The sequence below is a fragment of the Aulonocara sp. 'chitande type north' Nkhata Bay genome, linkage group LG5, assembly GCF_057382095.1.
Source record: "Aulonocara sp. 'chitande type north' Nkhata Bay isolate Kocher_YH1m ecotype deep benthic linkage group LG5, A_spYH_male_GT1.1, whole genome shotgun sequence".
Classification (NCBI taxonomy): domain Eukaryota; kingdom Metazoa; phylum Chordata; class Actinopteri; order Cichliformes; family Cichlidae; genus Aulonocara; species Aulonocara sp. 'chitande type north' Nkhata Bay.
The window spans coordinates 38041663-38063146 of NC_141348.1; the positions used below are offsets into that span (position 1 = coordinate 38041663).

The window sequence follows — 21484 nt, forward strand, 5'->3', positions numbered from 1 at the left end:
ACAGTACGTATCACTCCGCCAGGCTCCGGACTACGGTAGCCGTAATGCTCCGACAATCCATCAAGCGGTGCAGCTCCGTAGCTTATCAAAGTCGAACTAAAACATTTTTTGACAGATTGCTGAGCGCCGTGTTCCACACAAAATCGGTTTGCGGTCATCCAGCACAACCAGAATTCATACATAAGGCGCGCTGTCAACTTTTGAGAAAATGAAAGGATTTTAGGCTGTGCATGGCGTTAGCGTGGTTAGCTCATTAGCGTGGTTAGCTCATTAGCACGTTGACGCCGTCCAGCCCCACGCACGGGGCGATGCGCAGTAACTCGTTAATGGAGATTTGCCGTGTCCATCTTGTCGCTGCTTGCAGGTGAAGCAATGGGGAAGGAGGGGGAGTTGTGTTCAGTGAAGGAGAGACGAGGCCGAGTAATGTTGCGCAAAGACAAAAGTGGATGAAAGAGAGGAAAGCTTGTGGCTCCACAACTATAATTATAGTGTAACATAGACTATATCTATATAAACGATATTGTCACAGCTTATATCTCGTATAAAAATATATTGATATTTTTAAAAAACTCGATATATCACCCAGCCCTACTGTAACACATATACAGTTCAAGTATGCAATAAAGGGTGTGTGTGGCATATAATTGGCTACATCTAACCTTCGGCAACACAAATGTCTCGTTGTTTTTTTTGACTGCACCAGGGAGGTGCAGATATCCTATGGCTCAAATTAAAGTCTTGGTAGGCTATGCAATTTGTCTCAAAGAATGTAAGGATAATGACGGCGTGTACAGTAGCTGAGGTGCTCCATGGACACTCCAGAGACTCTTGGCTCCTGATTGGTCATTAGCTTGCAGCTTGATTGACTCTTTAGGAACTACCACACTTGGGTTTGTTGAGTGGTTGAAAATGTCAAATATTTGCAAGTTCACTGCCGATCAGCTTTGTGTGGGGGATTGTTGGTCTTCACCAAAACCAACATATATTACTGGTTGTGTGTCTCTGATCATTTAAGAGCAGTTTCAAGGCGTACTTGATCTGATTGCTTCGTTAAGGCGCTCCTATGACCAAAATAGGAGGGGGGGCTTGGGGTTCTGCAAACTTTAAGGATTATCTAGAAGGACTGACAGATGATGGCGGAATGTGCTGTGGCTGAACTGGTTCAATGGAGATTCCAGTGACTCCTACTTCTGATCAGTCATGATGCTGGGGTGTGAGTGATTCTGTAGGTGGTGTTGCAACACTCAGAAAGATCTGAACACAAAATCTGCTTCTAGGTGACCACAGTAAAGAGATAATGATGGTAGTTCTACCATAGGGATTTTAAGTTATGACACTGTTGTACATTACAACATGAGTAGGTGGATGGGGGTAGAGTGCACCTTGATGACAATCTGACTGTACTAAATGCTTGTGATAGAAGCTGATATTGCAGGCATGACAGATCTGGAATCTGTCTTCTCTAAACGAGTGACGGTAAGTCAGCCGCAGTGGTGAGGCATTTCAGGACAAAGGAAGGTTGGTGAGAGAGAGGCAAGAATGAGAACTGATCAAAAACGGCAGGTGAAAAGGAATGCAAAGTCATGTTGCTATAGCAACTGGCCATGCAGCCAAGGATAAAGGCTGGAGTTGCAAGCAGTCCCTTTCTCTATCGTTTCCTCTGCCTCTTATCAGAAATGAGCAGAGTCATTGCCTCCTTATGCTTTTGGTGAACAGATAACTTGTCGAGTATACGTCCATCTGACTGTGCCATTATGCATTCACTCACGGGGGTGGAGGGGCACTTTAGTCCCGCTACCATGATTTGTCTCATTGCCAGAGAAAGTGATCCATTTGAGGATGGATGACATGCTAACCTTCACATTTGTATGCGTGAGACAATGTTTCTGCCTATATCACTTCTAGAGGCAATTGCTTGCGTTGTTGAATAATGGAGGCAGGATGGATCCTGGTTGCTACAGCAGCAGCGAAGCTGAGCGAAAGATTTTCACTGCGGCAACATGTACAGACTGATAAACACATACAAATTCTAATACTAACACTTATACTAATGTATGTATGGATGGACCTGGCTAGAGAGGTTGTTTTTAGTAAATGAGCCTTGAGTGATTTTGGGGTTTACAAAACTATTCAGATTTAGTAACCCTGGAGGCTGCAGAGATATTTGCGTAATATTTTGTTTGATGCCATCTGTGTCCATATTTATGAGTTGAAAGAGGAGCAGCGGTATAAGCAGTGAGCCTGCAGTAATGACACGAGCAGTGGGCATCTTAAACAACAAGTGCATGTTCACAGATCTACCTGACCGTAGTCTGAGCATGAAAGCATTACTGTAAAGCCTCCCACACTAAATCCCAAATATGAATCTGATGGCCTCATTCAGTCAGACATGATTTGGCCAAACATGAACCAATAGGCCTTGTTGGGCCTTCAGGCCCAAAACATACAGAACATAGATTATTATTCTCTGTTGCTTTCTGCTCCAAAACAGAGGATGACAGCTGCCATAGAAGTAAAATAATAAAGCCACGGGCACACTTTTTTTAACTCGTTTCCTCCATTTGAAGAGCAAAAGCAGAGGAAATCATTAAATGGCAACACTAGGTTTACCTGTGCAAGGGATTTTTAATAAAACAAAATATATGGTTTGTAATTAATGAGATTATCTTTCTATTATATGAAAATATTATTCAGAGCATATGTGTATGATAAATCTTGTCTGTCATTTTTTTTCTCATGCCAATATGTTATTTGTAACTCCTATGGATATGACAGTGCTGGAGCCATAAGGATAAGTAATGTTACAGACTTCTGGACAGGTTTTGTGCAGTATTTTGCAGGCAGGCTTTAGTGTCAATGACATATATCATGGGTCTTATATACAACAGTTTAATATGCATAAATGAGAAATGTTTTTACTCTTGTTTTACTCATATGTTAGAGTTAAAAATGCAGCACTTCATGGTAAATGGCCTGTATTTGTATAGCGCTTTACTAGTCCCTAAGGACCCCAGCTACATTGTAGCCACAGCTGCCCTGGGGCGCACTGACAGAGGCGAGGCTGCCGAACACTGGCGCCACCGGGCCCTCTGACCACCACCAGTAGGCAACGGGTGAAGTGTCGGCAATCTTCCAATTACAAGGCGAACTCCCAACTCTTGAGCCACGATCGCCCCATATTTATTTTCAGTAAAAGGTTTGTTTGGAACATAACCCATTTGTTGTGGAACATAACCCTTTTTTACACATCTCAAGATAATATCTGAATAGTTGCTATGTTATTTAACATTTGTCTTTGTAAAGAAATTTACCAAAAGAAAAGAAGTTTAGAGGTATAAACTGCACCAGATGGTAACTGTAACAACCTTTCTGTAGTGTCTCCATAAGGGAAAAAAAAATCAATGGAAACAATAAAAGTACTGTATAGCTGACCTAATTATTTTTTGCCAAAAATGCGCAGCTTTTGGCTCTTTTACTGGGGCTGTCATGTCAGTCCTTCACTTCTTGCTGTGTGATTGACAAATACTTCAACATCTAAAATGCTTCACTCCTCTTTGGAAATTTCAGACAGAGTTCAAAGACCTAAAAAATAGATATTGCATTAAAACCACAAGGCATTGCATGTTGCCTTAACAAGTACTCAGTGTTATTCTAAAGTTAACTAACTTAGCAGATGTCTCTAAACAAGATGGCTGACAGATCAGCTGAGGAATTCTTTGATGTGCTGGAGCACACCATTGTACCAACCCATCCCATGAGCCCCCCTGTCTCTTTCTCATCACTGTGTCATTCTCATTGTGCTTATCAACTATCAAAGGCTCCTTTGGTCCCTCCTTCTGCATCATCGACTTTAATGAAATTAGGCAAATGAGTGAAAAGCTGCACCAATGATATCCCAGAAGACATGCCTAGTGTATGCAGCAGACAGCAAAAACTGTATGTTCACCTAGGGGTGGGCGGTATAAACAGTATACGGTAGAAACTATATAAATTTGGCCAATGGTAGAGATTTTGACTATACCGCTCTACCGCGATAGCACAAGCTGCGCCTGTTTTGGTCGAAAGCATTGCAGCGGCTGCAAACACAACAACATCTGCAAATTACTGTTCTTCCTCCACTTCTGTACCATTGATTAATTAATGCTGAATTCTCTCGCAGCTGCTCTATTCCCATGTTGTTGCAGTATATTAATGACTAACCTTGTATTGTGGATGGATTATTTCAGTTGTTCTCCTGACTGAAGTTTGATCCGTTTATAACATCCTGCCATGCAATTGCATTTGTCCCTGACCACCAGAAATCCTCACGTTAAATTTTATCGAGTGGAAAAAGGTTAGCGTTCATCCTTCAGCTTTACTGTGCTAATGTTATGCTAACATAGCTGTTTTGCAAGCGATCATGTAGGACATCATTATATACCAGCTAGTCCAATTTCAGTAACCCTACAGAGGTCACTGCTGTTTACTTTTCTGTCTTCATTTATGTTGGAAGTGATAGCAGAGCTGTACGTTTTAATTTTTTTATTAATCTCTCAGTCAGAACATGCTATATCATGTTTAGGTGGAAACTAGCGAGCTAACTTCCTGCTAACTTCTAACTCCGTTGAATTTAATAAATTCTGTATTCATGGATGCCTGGATGTCCAACTTAAGACAGTTTTTAACTCTCAGTAATGCCTCAGTGTTCGTTTGACTTTGGGACCTGAAGAAGACGGAGTTTTGGACCCAGATTACTCCGCAAGGCTCCTGACTACGGTAGCTGTAATACTCTGACTTTTCTCTGATTTTTGAGAAAATTAAAGGTTTTTGAGTGGGCCTTATAATGTGTAAAATACGTTATACAAAAGAAAATAATATATTGCGATATATATCGTTACCGCACATGCTTCAAATTATACTGCGATATGGATTTTAAGCCATATCGCCCAGCCCTATGTTCACCCTCAAAAGGATAAACATACTATTTCTTTTAAATGGCACAAATATCAGAAACCCCAAAAACCCAAACTACAACTGCTTGTGTTTGAATGGGCAGCACAAAGTTCTTGAGGTTAGGCCCAGCACTGACAAAGAGCTGCTGAGCCGAGGTCCTGGGCTGCACTAAGCAAAAACCGTAGCTGACAGATGACCAATCTGGCAGACAGCTGCTGAATAGGAGGTTGAAGGGATTAGGACGTGTTGGGTTTAATAAGACATCCTGGATGAAGATGACAGGGTGGGAAAAGAAGAAGCAGATAGATAGCAAATGAGGAGGGATCAGCAGTATGCAAGTAGAGGTCCAGGGATTACTGAAGAGAGGTCAAAGAAAGCTCTTACTCTCACAGATGGGCGCATACATGCAGAAGTCTCTTTCTCAGAGACGGACATAGAGCAAATGGATCTGAGGGCAAAGGCTTCACTTGACAGCTATTGAAAAAAACCATACAAAAGGTGAAACATGAAACAGAAACAGAGCTTTCTGTTTCAAGTTTTCTAAGAATATATGGAGCTAGGTGAAAACCTTCCATTGATGGATCATGATCATTACAAGGCAAAATAAAAACAACATAAGGACTTCTAATTTAAGAAGCAGATTGCTTTCATGCCGCTTAGCAGGTGAGTCAAGATGCACTTCTGAACAAAAAGTGTCTTGAATGAAAGTGTCACGTCCATCATGCAGCATTAAGAAAAGGCAACTTCTTCTCCAATCTGTCTTGGAGAACAGACAACAATGACACTGAAATGCTGTCAACAGAGAGAAAGGCTTTTTTCCCTTTATGAATTAAAATAAGCTGCAAACTACAACCATTGTCACTGCATTCGTTGTTCATTTCATTTATACCAACTTCCATCAAAAGCTGTATAATGTGCAGAGATGTTGACAAATTTTACAACTATCATACACCCTTCATGTTGCACCTAAAAAACAAAGCCAAACTGAAGCACAATGAAAATTTACATTTGAATGGAATTGACTTTTCCCCTTTTTGTACCTCGGTTTCATTTATATAGCGCCAAATCACAGCAACAGTTGCCTCAAGGAGCTTTCTATTGGAAGGTAAAGACTATACAATAACACGGAGAAAACAGAAAACCCCAACAATCACATGACCCCTTATGAGCAAGTACTTTGGTCACAGTGAGAAGGAAAAACTACCTTTAAACAGAAAGAAACCTTCAGCAGAACCAGGCTCAGGGAGGGGGCGGCCATCTCCGGTTAGGGGTGAGAGGAAGAAGACCAGACAAGATGAGTCAGTAAAAGATCTTGTCAAGCACCGAAAAATGAAATTAAACTTCTGTAAATTGGCAATCCATGGAGACAGTACACCCTCTAATGCTGCTTGCTAAACATAAAACATCAAACACTGAGATTCCTCTGATTCTCTGAAATCCTCTTTATTTATGCTGCAGCACATACAACACCAATCTCAAAGCTCTCCAGTTAAGTTCTTCCATTTCCTATGTTACAATAGTTAAATGGGTTCCAATTGAAGGCCAAGATGGGATGGAGGGGGGGGGGGCAAGTGGCACAACATCACCGCTTGTGGAGTGGGCCAAGTGACAGATGGTTTATTTCCATTTATTGAGGATGCTGATAGACTCTGTGGGCCATGGCAAAATGGGAAATACTATTCATATAGGCATATCAGCCCCACACACTCTGACTGACAGTTATCAACTAGAAAAAGATGGATAGACCCAGGGAGAAACCATCTTCTTAACTGAAGGCGAAACTATACCTAAATGGTATTGGAGTGGCTGCTGAGAGGAAATCTTTCTGTGAAAGTTACAATGGTGCAAATTATGTAAGATATTTATAGATGCACACAGAATATATATGTGGAACCATAGACAGTTAATTGATGTTGATGGTAAGTAATGAGCTTGTTTTGTGTACATGTTTTAAAGAATTAGCTGTGGACAGCTTTTTTTTTTTCCTGGTGGATCTTGGGGGCTGTCCTCCTTCTACAATGAATGGCTATTTTCGTAAACAGTTCCAGTGATAGCCCCACTATTGAAAATGTTCAAATTATAGTCTTGCTCTTTGTGTCCCATTCATAATGGCCCTAATCCAGCCACATCCTTGTACATTGATCTGTCACTTCAAGCAATGGATGAAGAGGAAACCGGATAATAACCAATGCTTACTGTTAAAAATGTTCATTGCATTTTTGGCAGTTGCAAAAATCTGAATTTAGATTTTTTAAATTGGAATAAAGAAAATAGTGGTTTCTGATAAAAAAAATATAGGCCTCAAATCCCTTCATCATGGTTTAAATTATGTAGAAAATAAAAACATAAAAATATAAAAACACTGGCAAGGCTGCTGATAGAAGTTCTTCTGAGGCTCCCTGCTGCTCTCTGCATTTCATTATACTTCCACACACATCCCCTCCACCCTTCCCTAAACCCTGCCAAACCATTTCCACTAAAAAACTTTAATATCGTCTAATGATGCTCTGGGCACCCTAATGCCCAGAAACGACGATTTCCATGAACATGAAATTTCCACTTGTGGGATTAACAAAGGTATATCATATCATATCATATCATATCATAACATGCTTTTCAGCATCTCTTTATTGACCATTTTCACACATGGTTGCTGTAGCTTTTCAGCTCACAGCCCGACACATACCAACAACAGCATAGATATCACGTCTGTGATATCTATGCTGTGGCGCTGATGTGGCGCTGCAGACCATGCCCCGCCACACACATTAACCAGGTAAAATACATATTTAGGCAGAATTTTGCAAATATCTATTTTTCATTTTTTTAGCAGCATAGTGCTTTTTTTTTCAATTATTTTTCAAAAGCCAGATCAAAAGGCTCCAAAAGCCCAAAGGCGATATAAGGGTGGCGGCTCACAACAGTTTTTGTTTGCTACATGGATCATTTTAGTTCAGCTGGGTGTCTTTCCTTTTGTTATATTTCTTTAAGAGTTCATAATGTGTTAATTACATAAATAAAATGTAATTTTCTCTGTAGCACTTCATGGATTTCATAAGAAACACACCTTAGTTGGTCACACAAAGCATAAAAGTAAAAAAAAAAATATATAGTGTTATCTGCATTTTAGATGTCAAAAAGTATTTGCGACTCCCAGTGTTTTCTTTTGCGTGGAAACCGGGTCCAAATGGCTCTTTGGGTGTTAAAGTTTGCTGACCCCAGAGCTAACGGGAAACCTGAAAAGACAGTATTACTAAAACTTCATCACCACTTGCGGCCATTTCACCATTAAAGTCAAAATTGAGACTGGACCACTAGGCTTTAATGTGGCTTTAATGTGGCCAGTCAACCGAATGGGGAGATTTATAATAGGTGTCAGACTTTATAAAACAGAGGGACCTGGATGTCATGATGTGCAATGAATGAGAGGTGCAGCATCTGTGACATTTCAGCTATCAGTGGAAATCTCCCTATCAACTTTCATTAGTGATTAACAGGAAATAACTTCTTTCTCAGAAGTAAAACCACCTGTCAAGTATAATAATATATAATATAGAGCCATTATAATCATCACAATTTTGCTACTATAGTGCACATTTACTTTCCACACCTATCTGTTCCAATCTATTGTGTATTGATTTTGCTCTGACAGGTTAATCATGTTGCGTTTTCACAGTCGTGTTCACGTCATCCATGTACAACTAGATACAGAAAGTGTGAAATACAATCACTTTACATGCAGTTTAATATTAGAATATTGTTATTTTACATTTTCAAAAAGCAAACTTTGATTTCAGCAAATACCTACGCACATTAAAGTATTACAGACACATCGGCATCTATCCTTACACTTATGATGATACCCTAACCTCTGACACCCCCTCTACCTTGTTAAGCGGTGTGGCTCCAGTTCCAAAATACTCCTACTATTGTTGGTGTCATGATCCTCAGTTTTGGACCCAGGGTTATGGGCTCTTTCTTGGTTATTATTCAAATTCAATATTCTCTATAAAGCGCTTGGTTGAATTGTTGACATTTTCATCTTCATGCATTTCCTTAGTATTTTTTAGTCTCTAGTTTCAGTTTTATTTCTCTCAGCCTGGAATTAAAGGTTAGCTTTACTTTCAATCTGTCTGTGATTCTGAATTTGGGTCCTAATTCTGCAAATTTAGCATGAGCGAATCAATGAAGAGAAGAGGAAATTCAACAGAATTTGCTGTTTTTCCTTTTTTGAATGTATTCCCTCTGCATTTATGAGCTTCATTACTTATTACTGGTTTAGTAATTAATCAGTGAAAAGCTTTCACATCATCTAAGCTTATCATTTGCATGATCAGAACCAGAATCTGTGCATTGAAGTTCTTATGCAAAGTATAATGCTGTCCATCTGCCTCATTAGTAGTCCCCATCCAGCCCAGACACTACATGCTGTGTGTGTGTGTGTGTGTGTGTGTGTACACAATAGAGTCCAGTGGCTGGCCAGAATGACCATCCTGGACATGAAGCAGCCTGAGAGCGATTGATCCCCCTCTCAGCCCCTCCCCAACATCCTTCCCCTGCCCAATTACAAGTCTGTGTGTTTGATTTTCATCCAAGGAGTTTCTTGGTTCTGCAGAAACCTCCGCTGCTGGCCTTGCAGTCCCTCTGCCCACTCATACCCACCAAAAAATTAAGCTGCTTACTAGTTTAAAGATGCAGCAATCGCACAATGCCATGCCACGCAACCGCGAATCCTCCCACACACACCAATACACACATATATGTATGTCCATCCTTCCACCCCTCGCTTCATCTAACACTGTCATGATAATGAGCTTCTTTCTGCTCTTGGGTGACGTTAAAACCAGCCAATAAGACTTTGTTTCACCAATATTAGTGTGGAAAAAACATTGTGCACATGTTTTACAGTCATAGTTTACACTCCCATACTAAACTCCACGTACGCTCATGACAGTGGGCACATTTTTTAAGTTGGCTGGTGGTTACCTAGGCAATAAAAAGGGAGATGAAAGGATGTTATGGAGATGAAGAGTGTGGCATGAAACAGCGGTAACATGTAAGCTTGAAAAGAGCAAAATATGTCGTCTATGAAAGATAAATAATTATACACCAGTAAAACTCATCACCTGAAATAATGCATTCTTTATCAATGTGACTTAAATTTATTTATATGTATTGACTGATGAGTGACTGTATGTGCTGTATTTTGTATGTCATATTTAACTTCGGTGTAAAGGGTGCACATCTAGCAAATATCTAAATTATTTCCAGCAGGTCAGACTGTAACCATGGAAATCTACATTATCTACTTGGTTATTTTTCTTTCTCGAGCCAAAAGAAAACAGCTTGATAAAATGGGATGAAGCCAGGCTGCGACACATGCAGACACACACACAGATGTAGTAACAGGGGTTCTTTAGCTTTTATTTGGTCTCAAGTGACAAAACGGAAGAATCTATGTAGTGAGTCAATGCTGCTGTGATTGCTGTCCTACCGGCACAGGAGGCTATCATGTTTCTGAGGTCGGTCTCAACTACACACTACCTCACACCCCACAAATAGTTATATGAGTGAGAGTAAATCAATATGTGACTTTTCATTATGGTTCCATCTCCTGGCACAGGTTGGTTCACACTAATGTCAGATAACGTGGAAATTGAGAGACTCATCAAAGACTTGGGTTCTCAAATAACAAGCCGGAGGTAAACAAGAATGTGTCACTCCCTCAGGGGTGTGGAGTGTGCACTGTCGGCTTTTGATTTACTTTATCTGCGGTGTGCAGATTCCCACACTGGTGCACCCGAACCAAGTGGATTTCTTTTGTTGAGTAAACTACATGTACTGAGAAGAGTCTCAAATCTCTCTGACCATTAATAACAAATTCTGCCTGCAGACAAAGTGTTAAATCATCATTACATTGCGGAAGTGTATGCAACGTGTTAAAAAGACCAAAAAGAAGTGTTTTATTCAGCTGTATACCCTTTTTATAGCTGTATACCCATCAATCTCCTCTAATCCTTCTTTGTATTTCAAACATTTTATAGCAGGTCCTTTGAAAATCTCAGAGTGAATCGGAACATTTTGCTTTAGCTGAACAGAGGGGTATTAATGGTGAAAAGCAGTTATTCAGCTCCATAAAACTGAATGCGTCAAATGCCCCTAAATATTATTTTTGAGTGAAATCAGTGACCTTAAATGAAAGCCTAAAACTAAATAGAATGCTAAAAGCATCTTCATGTTGCTTCATTGATTTTGGACTGACTGAAAGGGGAGGAAAACACATCACCGACATATAAAAAAAACCCTAAACAACAAAACTGACGATAATAAATTTTTCAGGAAAGAAGATTTTCAATTAATTGTGGGTGATGGTGATGAAGAACAATTATAATTAAAACAGTTAAACCGTGATCGTGGAAGCTGTTTTAACTGAAGAACTGCAGTTCTTCTTTGTATTTAAGGGAAGCTTAAGGAACCTCCCAAAGTCTTGCCTAAAACCTTAGTGACACAGGCCTGGAGACCAGTTGGCAAACATCAAGATTGCTGTAGGTTAAAGTGTGCTGTAAATGAGTATTTGCATTCAAATTAAAAGCTGTGCCTTACACAAAGCAAAAACATTACAAAAGGTGGAAGATTTACTTTGATGGCAAACGTTTCCAGTTTGTGCTGCACATTTCACAGCTTCACTACCACCTAGAGAGTAGTGTTTGCAAAGTCTGGGTCTTAAAACAGGTGATTCCAGTAACCTGCCAAAGCGCTCACAAGATGCAGAAACTGTATCTCTCTATGCAACCAGTTTAGTTCTAGTGACACGGCAACTACTTACCAACCAGACACAGAACACACACTTTTTCCCTAGGCCTATGTGACCGGGGTCTAACGCTCCAAAAAGATTTTTGCATTATAAAAAGACTATAATAAAACTATTGCTTGTGAGTGTTTCAAAATGTCTAAATGTTTAGGGACATTATGTTCTACTTTAAAAATTGTATTTGCAATTATTTATTCCTACTTCACTTTATTCTTACATATCTGAGTTTTCCAGTAACATTCAGTCTAGTTCATTTTAATGAAACTGATGAGAGAGAAAATAACAGTTCTTGTGTTCAACTTCGATTAGCTGATTCATCCCTTTCCTTCATGTACAGTGACCTCCTATTCCCCTCCATAAAACCGGCCATCTATTTCTCTCCGGGACCATTCATCCATTTGAAATCTTTTACCTCAGTGTCCGCTGGAGCCTGTAATTTTCCCATCGCTGTTTTTGTTGCTGAACAGGGATTTGTGCTGATGAAATGTAATATTACAATTACATTCTCTCTACTTAATGAATGTATTTATGTCATCAGCTACGTTTACTCAAGAGGAGAATCACTTATGGTGAAGTCTTAAATATGCAGGTGTGTGTGCTCATGGGACCACCATGTGCACACACTTCTCTGAGCTTTTCACCAGAATGGTATGAGTCAACAACAAGCATTGAGGAAGCAGAACCAATCACTACTGATTGCATCCTGGTTTTTAATTGACAAACCAAATAAATGAATATCTATGTCTGGACACCCACTGCTGATGGTAACCATAAGAAAGCCTATTCAGTTTAACATAAGCTATTATGTATCCATGTCTGACTTTAGGTGTCATTTGTACCATGGTGGTGGCACACAGAGGAATAAAAACGATGATTAATTAGCATGGGTATGTAAAAAAGGGAACAACTATAGGAAATGTATAAATTGGTTAAGAGTATTTTTGTATAATTTTAAAAGTTTCTCCTTCCTAAAGACACTCAAGTGTCTAATGAGGGGTACGGCATACATCGCTTCCCTCCGATGTTATTAACTTCTTGACATGGCAATTAAGTACTGAACCTGACCAATCGAATACTATACTGCAAGCAAGCAGGGCTATGTGTCTGTTTACTCATGTGGAGATAACACACTTAAGCACTAAGCTACTGAAAATGTATTTTTATTTGCACCCAGAGAGCCACCTTTACAAGTAACAAGTGCCTGTGGTTCTGTATTAGCCAGCAGTCTCTCTCACTTACAGTGCATTTCTGCTTCCTCTTACTCTCCATTCACAGTAGACAAGTCGCAGAGTGGGTAGACAGAGAATAATGACGTTGAGCATGCACAACAACTGCTTCCCTAGGAGAGGGCCCCGGGGAGCGTTTTGCAGTATTATGCAGTCAGCCATAACTAAAACATCATTACAACCCCATTCACAGCCTGGACCAAGAGTACAGACTGGTGCAGAGAGGAGACGGATGGAGTTAATGACTATTTTTCATTATCAAATAATCTACTGGTTATCCTCTCAATCACTCTAGATCACTTTATGCAAAATGTCAAAACATAGTTAAAAAACAACAACTTTGTTATGAAATTCTAACAGCCAACAACAGTCACATCACATCCATTAAGGGAAAGAAGAAATTCCTTCTAACTGAAAAAACTGAACAGACAACAGGTGGCATTTTTCGCTTAAAAACTACTTGATTAACTAATTAACTAATCAATTAGTTCACTAAATTCTGCAGTTGTCAATAGAGAAATGGATGAATAGATGAAACTGTAGATGGAGTAACATACATAACACCCCGAAATTCAGTTTAGTTCTAGATTATCCATATTATGGATAATCTAGAACTAGAAGAACTAGAAGAAGGGCTGAGTCTGATTTCAAAAACCAGTCAATATCCACTCCTGTGGTAAAATGACACCTATTTTAAAATGTCCAACTTTACAACAGAAATAATCATGTTTTTTTAGGAGGACACTGACCAAAATGCCATAGTTGCAACTTTTAAAAAGTAGAACATAAAACTAGTGGTTGATATCGCAATGGCTGCATCTTTTCGCAGATATCGTCAGTGCGTATTAAAAAACGCTGTCACTGTTAATGCAAGCCTAGTATTTCCTAATGCGAGCTGATCTTTTAAAGTCTACTGCTGAGCTGAAATTTATTCAAACCGAGGATGTCACGAAATCAGTTGCATTCATTTCTTTATTTATTGAAAAATGTGCATTTGTTCAGTTCTTATGTAAAAAAATTCTTATGTAACAACTACAAATATTTATTGCAATGTTTGCGTCTCCTCTTGCTTTTGTGATTATTACTGTCTAAACACATTAGCTTTACATTACATTAGCTTTTGTTTCAAATCTATTCTAATTTATAGGTTCCTTTGTAAGTGCGCATGCGCCATTAGCGTGCTGCCTGCTGTAACCCATAATTTCCTTCGGGATTAATAAAGTATTCTGATTCTGATAATTGATATTGAGTATTTTAGCGATCTTGTTAATACAACTTTTGACACATTTTTTCAAATTTTTCTAAATAAGTGTGGAAAAGACAGCATCACCTATCAGCTGTGTGCTGCCCTGCTGAGACTGGGAAGACCTCATGAGCAATATTCTATTATGCACACATAACAAAAACAATCACTCTTTAAACCACAGGAAATACAATGAACTGACATGTTAATGAGCAACTGGAATGCATAAATAATAATAAAACAAAAAAAAACAAAGACAGAAATAAACATTTGGTACATCATGTTCGCTTGCTAACAAGAAAATCAGGCATGAAAACACTAAACGCTTTTCCTAATAATACACTTTAACAATGAGTGCTCTGACATTCTGATCGTTTATACTATAGCTTATCACTGTTATGATGACAGAAGCTTTACAGCATTTGGTAGATGGATATTTGTCACACTGTTTTAAATATGTTAAACCACTCATTTCAACATGAGCTACAAAAGAAAAGAAAAAACAAAACACACACACGGCACCATTTTTACACCTGCCAGTAGGGAAATGAACATCTTTTCAACCCCCTCCACTTGCAATGCATCTCTTTGCGTCACTCCATGTTCCAGACAGTGACAGTTTCCCCTCTTGTGCTTCAAAAGTAAGGCATGCTCTGCCATTAAACCATTTCTGTGCTGCAAATGGATTACTAAAACTTCACCTCCCCTTCAACTCTTGATTGCATTCCATCCTCTTCCACCTCTCCACTGCTCCAAAGAGAGAAAGCTGAAGATAATTAACAATGTGGTGGGAGAGAAGTATGACAACTTATGAATAAGTAAACGTGCTTGTGATTCAACATGCATCAATTTCTTTTTTTTACTTTTAGCTTCGGCTAATCTGTAAATTCCTTTCATCCTTGATGTTTATAAGGTTTGTGGTGCAATAATACACCCCTACAAACACAAACAGCTCTGCCCTGGTGCTGTATGCAACTCTGCTAGGCTGTAACCCAGCTATGTAATAAAGGCTTTAAATCAGCACCTTGGACAGTACTACACAGCCCTGAGAGAAGGAGGGAGAGCAGCAGCATCGCTGAGGGACAGCAGTCAGCAACAGCCTCTGACATTCCTACTGTAATGGGGCAAAAAGGCCCCGATATCAAGAACTGTCCTGCATAGCACTGATGACTAAACAGAGTTATTCACGTTGTTCAACAGCTAGCTTAGCAGGGCTATGATTCAGATGAAAAGGATGGATTTTTGTGTGTGCGCGTGTTCGTGTGTGTGAATGAGGCCCTATCCTGAGAGATGCTGCCTACAGCAAAGTGACAAAAAGGTAGAGATAGGGGTGAGTGACAGGCAGAAACAGAGATGCGCTGAGACTAAGTGATGGGAGACATTTATCCAACTCTGCACGAGTCTCCAAATTATATATCTCTCTATGCTCATACAGTTTTTACAGGGCTCCATGTAGTCATGTGAAAAAATCTAAGTACATCTCATGATTCAGTAGCTTGTGGAACCACATTTAGAAGGAATAACGTGAAGTAATCATTTTCTGTATGACTTTATGACTCTCTCATGTCATTGTGAAGGAATTTTGGCCTAATCCTCTTTACAACATTGACTTAGTTCATTGAGATTTGTGGACCTTCAGTTAGGCACAGCTCTGCTGAGGTTCTGCCCCAGCATTTTATTCATGTTGAAATCTGGACTTTGACTGGGAATTACAACACCTTGATTATGCTTCTTTTTTTCTAGGTAATTCTGATTTGTTGGTGCTCTTGGGATCAGTGCCCTCTTACATGATCCACATTTGATCAGAGAAATCAAATTCAAAACAGGTATACATAGTTCATGGTTATCTCAGTGACTGCAAACTCTCCAAGTTCTGTGGCTGCAAAACAAGCCCACACATTCACCTCTTAACCACCATGCTTGACAGTTGTTATGAGGTGATTGGTCCTATAATACCAATAATATTTTTAGAGAGAAGAGACTTTCTTCTGGCAACTCTTCCAAACATCCATACTTGAGATGTAGCCTTTAGATAATTTGCTGTTTCTGTGAGCATTATAGAGTCTGACCTTGTGGGGAATTTAGTGGGACATCCACTCCTGGTCTGGAGTATTAAGGTGTGTGTTAACGCAATGACACAAACTCCCAATACCTCAGCTTTTATAGAGATGGTTACACTTGGTGATGATCATTTGATTAGCAGCAGTTGCCTGCTACTTATCCTCCTGGATGCAGGACTTTCTGCACTCTTTTATCCTTTTAAAGGACTGCAAAGAGTCCTGTGAAAACTACTGTTTTGACTGTGCATTTCATAGTATTTTATCTATGTATGGCTAGAGAGTTGATGAGCAATGACACACTCACTCAATTAGCATGTTCTCAACATGAACATTAACACACGCATGCACATACAGATATCTAATTCTGACAGTAAATTCACAGTGCTTTAAGCTTTGAGTGCACGGTAGCAGTATTCTCAAGTAATCATATGCTGTTAACACTTATGCATGTGCTGTTATGTGGTTTCACATCATGCTTGGTAAACTGCCCTTGATGGTTTCAATTTGTCACACATAAAAATGGGGTCATGCTTCAAACTGGCCACTAACCTCTTACAACTGCTGCCCATGTCTCTTAGCGCAACACTGTAATCCCCCCCCACCAAAAAAAAAAAAAAAAAAAAGAAAAACACAAGATGCCCGCATTAAGTTAAATATTCATGTTCCCAGCACTGGTCTATTTTTTATCATTAAGCCCTCACAGGTAGGAGAAGAAGCATAGTGACTGTTCTCTCATCCGCAACCTGTCTCTCCAGTGCATCCCTTAGAGCCCAGGACTGACAACAACAGGGAGATTTGTGCATAATGCAGAATGAGAGAGATGAAAGAGTGAGGACACAGCTGAGACAAATATAGAGAGCAAAAGGGGAAAAAGAGGGCAGCAAAGGAAAAAGCCGAGGCTTGAGAGAGAGATGTGTGCAGAGCTACAATAATCTGTAACATTTCGCAGACAGAAAGGAGGAGTGCTGTTGGTTTGCAGGTTTTACATAGGCAACAGCAGAATTATCCTCACTTTGAGTAATGAAAAATAAACTGAGGTTACCCGGGACTTAAACCGAATGCATGATTTAATACTCTTCTGAAAGGTGCAACGCTTGTCACGGGCACTTAGAAGAACAGGTTTATTTTTCGCCAGGGCCCGAGAAGCTATGCGCTCTCTGGTGAACAGAGCACTCACCACACAGCTCAATGCACAAACCAGCAACCTACAGGTTCTCTCTTGAAAGCCTGCAGAGACTGAGGACCTGGCTGAGCCATGGGGATTTGATGGAAGGTTGATTTTGACAGCTGGGGGTGATGGGATTAGCAGCAATGGTGGCTTGGTATCAGTAATTGTGTATGTTTGTGTGCACATGTGTGTGCATGTGTCTGTGTGTGCACCGCCTGTCTAAAGAGATGCCATATGTGATGGGAATATTTATGTTGCCATGAAGAATGAATGAATGATTGTACGGCTGCAACACAAAATGCTAGGTACTGTTAGTCCATGTGTGTATGCTTATTTGTGCGGGAGTTTGTGTGAATATTAGTAAAAAAAAAAAGAAAAATGTGTGCATGTGCTGGACAAAGCTGTAATACACACCATCATCGTACGGAGTGAACCCATTACTATTCCTGTCACAACAGCCTTGCAGTAAGAGCAGCAGTAGAAAAGGCATCCAGGCCGTCCACCGTACGATGTTGTAACGCACCTTGCATGTGCATGTTGTGTGATCTGCAAAGTATTTGCTGTAGATATATTTATTCTCCATCTGCTTGGTTGCGTGGGCAGATGTACATTATATGCATGTCTTGCATTGTCATGTGAATGCCCCCATTTACACGTATCTGCTCGTGGGTTTGTGTCACAGCATGACACATCCCATCACTCACCCTGGCTTTGCGCTCCCCCGTCCCCCTCCTCTGTGTCGGTCAGATTGTTAAGCATCCTGGCTCCTCTACGGTGCTCTTCTGCTGCGGAGCGATGTCACCGATCAAGCTATCGGCAGCTCTCCCCGCGCTCCACGCACTGTGATACAGCCACAGAAATTGCAGGGAAGCAGCGTGGAAAATCTGCAAGCCAGGTCCTCTTCACTCCTCTCCGCTCCTTGCTGCCAGTAGGATGCACGAAGAGAGAAAGGAGAAGAGAGAGAAGGATTTTTTTCCTTTGTAGATCCTCCTCTTGACGTCTCTTCTCCGCTGCCTTGTAAGCGTGACTCTCTCGCTCTCTCTCTGTTGCTCACTCTCTCTCTTTCTCTCAGGAGGAGGAGGAGGGAAGAGGGAAGCTGCAGGAGTTTGGTGGATGATGGAACGCCTCAGAGCTGCACGCTTGTTCTCCGTCCTTCCTTTCCTTCTCTCTCTCTCTTTTTCCTGCCTTTGTCACTTCTGATGTCAGTCTCACCCTATCTTAAAATACTGACTATTCCCGGCTCAGATGATGTTGCTCAGTCATTTTAGCCGCCAAACTGGTTGCATAGTAAAGCAGTAGTATGATTTCTTCCATATCCATCTCCCCCCTCGCCTCTCTTTTCACATCGCACCCATGAGACAGAGAGATAGTAGCCTTGTTTTCTGTCCACACAAGAGTATTACGCATTGGATTCTCCTACTTTCAGCTTTGTAATAAGCCGCCACACTCTCTCCCTACTTCAGTGTCACATGCAAATAGATGCTCCATTTCCTACAAGGGATGAGCAAGCTCTATCAAAATCATCTGTGTGCAGTTATGCTATGTACAAAGGGTAATTTTCGCTGAAGCACATACATAGTTTCAGCAACTCTTATATGTGCACAAGAGCATACACATTCCTCCCTATCTGCTCTGCACAAATGCAGCTAAAAAGGGCATTTTTCCTTTTAGATTTTTTTCTTTTATTTCTCTCAGTGGAGAGATGCTTGGTTCCAGCTGAGAGAACCTGCATGTCGTATGGTGGCTGCAGAGCACTGAAGCCTCACTGTCAATTAAACCAGTCTCATTTTGATCCATGCAGATTTATTTTGATCTGGTACACGCTGTACTTTGAGCAGAAATGTGTGTAGTAGGAAGACACACTGTATGTGTGTGTGTGTGTGTGTGTGTGTGTGTGCTTCTTTGTGTGTTCCAGTGGTTGTGATTCTACACTAGAGATATGAAAGCAATTAATCTTGGTTTTAGTCATAGTAGCGCTGATGCACAGAATGGATTTCAACAAAAAGAGAAGGAGAAAAAAATACAACTGCATGCTCAGCTTCAATGAATAAATTTATTACCAATGTCTAGAACAAAACTGGTATTGTCAAGGTACAATTACCTTGACACAGAAGCAATACCTTGAAGCTTGACAATAAATTGCATCACCGAGTTCGGTGTACAGATACATTTCTCTGTTTTTGATCATTACTACATCGTAGCCAGGAGTTTGTAACAACAGGAGACCTTCACAAAATTAAATTATAATACCAATGGAAGTAAAACCTTTACAGAAACCTTCAGGTGATTCAGGAGTGTCCTCAATGACTTGCTCATCTCTACTTCATTTACACTCAAACAGATTTATTAAGTAATTGCTCAAAGAATGTGGTCCATGTGCATGAAATTTTTATTTTCTTTGATTTTTCAAGTGAATGATGAGGCAGAGGTTTTCTAGGTTTTTTAAAGGGAGTGGAAGTAACTCATGGATTATTAACGACAGGGGCATTTTTTTTAATGTAATAATGATACTTTGCCAATGTGGGTACATGACATGACATGAACACTGATCCCACTGCATCCACAATCCAGGTAAAGAACTCCAGTTCATGCATGTCTGCTATATGGAAATGTATTGTGGGACTATACTCCTGTAGACATCCAAATATCCTGTCCTGCAACACTTAACTGGTGGCCCATCATTTAGTCAGCAGCAACTGGCCATTACAGCTGTCTGGATGGATAGTTAACTTAATTTTGTGTTGTAGTTACCAAACATTTGTTAAATTACAGCAATGTCAGCAATCGAGTTTAATGTCTACTTAAGAATTGGATTTTTTATTATTAAGGCCAATATGGGGACACATATGGCAAATTATCATAAGCTATACACACTGTGGTATTTGGCTGTGGTGCGCTCTATATTAATATGATGCTGTATCCACAACCACAAAACAAATTGATAATATTTATCCAATCTTAGAAGTGATCCTGAAGTTTCCATAGATCTCCAACAAGACCCCATCCAGAACCTCATTCTACCCTTTACCAGCCATTAAGCTCTACACACACTGGAAGTGATTCACAGAAACATGGGAGCCATAGGAAGCAAATAAAATTTGGCATCTCCAAGCAACTATGAGCAAAATAAATGTTAGTATCATGACATGGGCAGGAAGCTAGTGGAGATAAGGAGATAAACTTTTCTCAACTTGCAGAAGCGCAATTGAGGAACTACTAATGAGAGTGCAGGACACCTAGTAGAAAACACACTGGAGGGATACCTAGACAACCAGAGCCTTGAAAGCAACCAACTGTTAGCTTTAAATCGGTACATGACAAGCGAATCACTTACAGTGTGGATGCCACTTTAGTACTTTTGAATGGACACCATCTTACCTGTTGAGAAAAGTAAAGAAAGCAACCATTACATAAGGATCATAGTCTGTTACCACTAAGTCGTTGAACTCCAGAAAAGCAAAGCTGTGGCTTTCAGCTTTGTGCAGTTCTTTTCAAGAAATGCATTTCCTTGTGAGATCCTTGATTACTGTGTGTTAAATAGAGTCAATGGTTAACAAAACAGTCTACTTGACAAATGAGGTAAGGCACACCACACAGTGCTCCTACATTATCACAAAACATACTTGACTCTATAGCACCTATCCAGTGCACCCTTTTTGATGTCAGGTGGTCTGTTTAAGCTGTCACTGCTCAGTTCATGCCACAGCTCCAGTCTAAATAAACCAGGCCGAAGTGCTTCACTACTGCAGCTGTTTACATGCAATATTTAATCAGCCCAAACTAGCACCATCAAGTAGACTCATAAATGGGACAGTGTGGTGAGGTTATGAAAAGATATTACTAATCTACCTCTGTGCAGCTTTACAAGTCACCTGGGCAAAATTCACTGCATTAACTCACACACTGATGTTCGTGTTGGCTGACTGAAGCAAAAACATATTTGCATCAAATCAGCTGATGCTGTCAAACAGTCTGCCAAATCTCTGTAATATTTTTGATCGGGCAACAAAGTAGACATTCAGCCAACTGTAAATTTGAGTAATT

The 21484-nt window shown here is 40.1% G+C and overlaps 1 protein-coding gene across 5 annotated transcripts in view; it reads right to left on the bottom strand.

Annotated features, from left to right (window-relative positions):
* The window catches only part of slc12a5a (solute carrier family 12 member 5a), a 197630-nt gene that overhangs the window by 96844 nt on the left and 79302 nt on the right, over nt 1–21484 (bottom strand). Inside the window, exon 1 of one of the 5 annotated variants that reach the window (XM_086293400.1) lies at nt 18145–18683. The exons of the other annotated variants lie outside the window; for them this stretch is intronic. Coding sequence (XP_086149526.1) covers nt 18145–18199 — 55 coding nt within the window. The 5' untranslated portion in view covers nt 18200–18683. Of the gene's footprint in view, nt 1–18144; nt 18684–21484 lie in introns of those variants that run through there. 5 annotated transcript variants of the gene reach the window in all.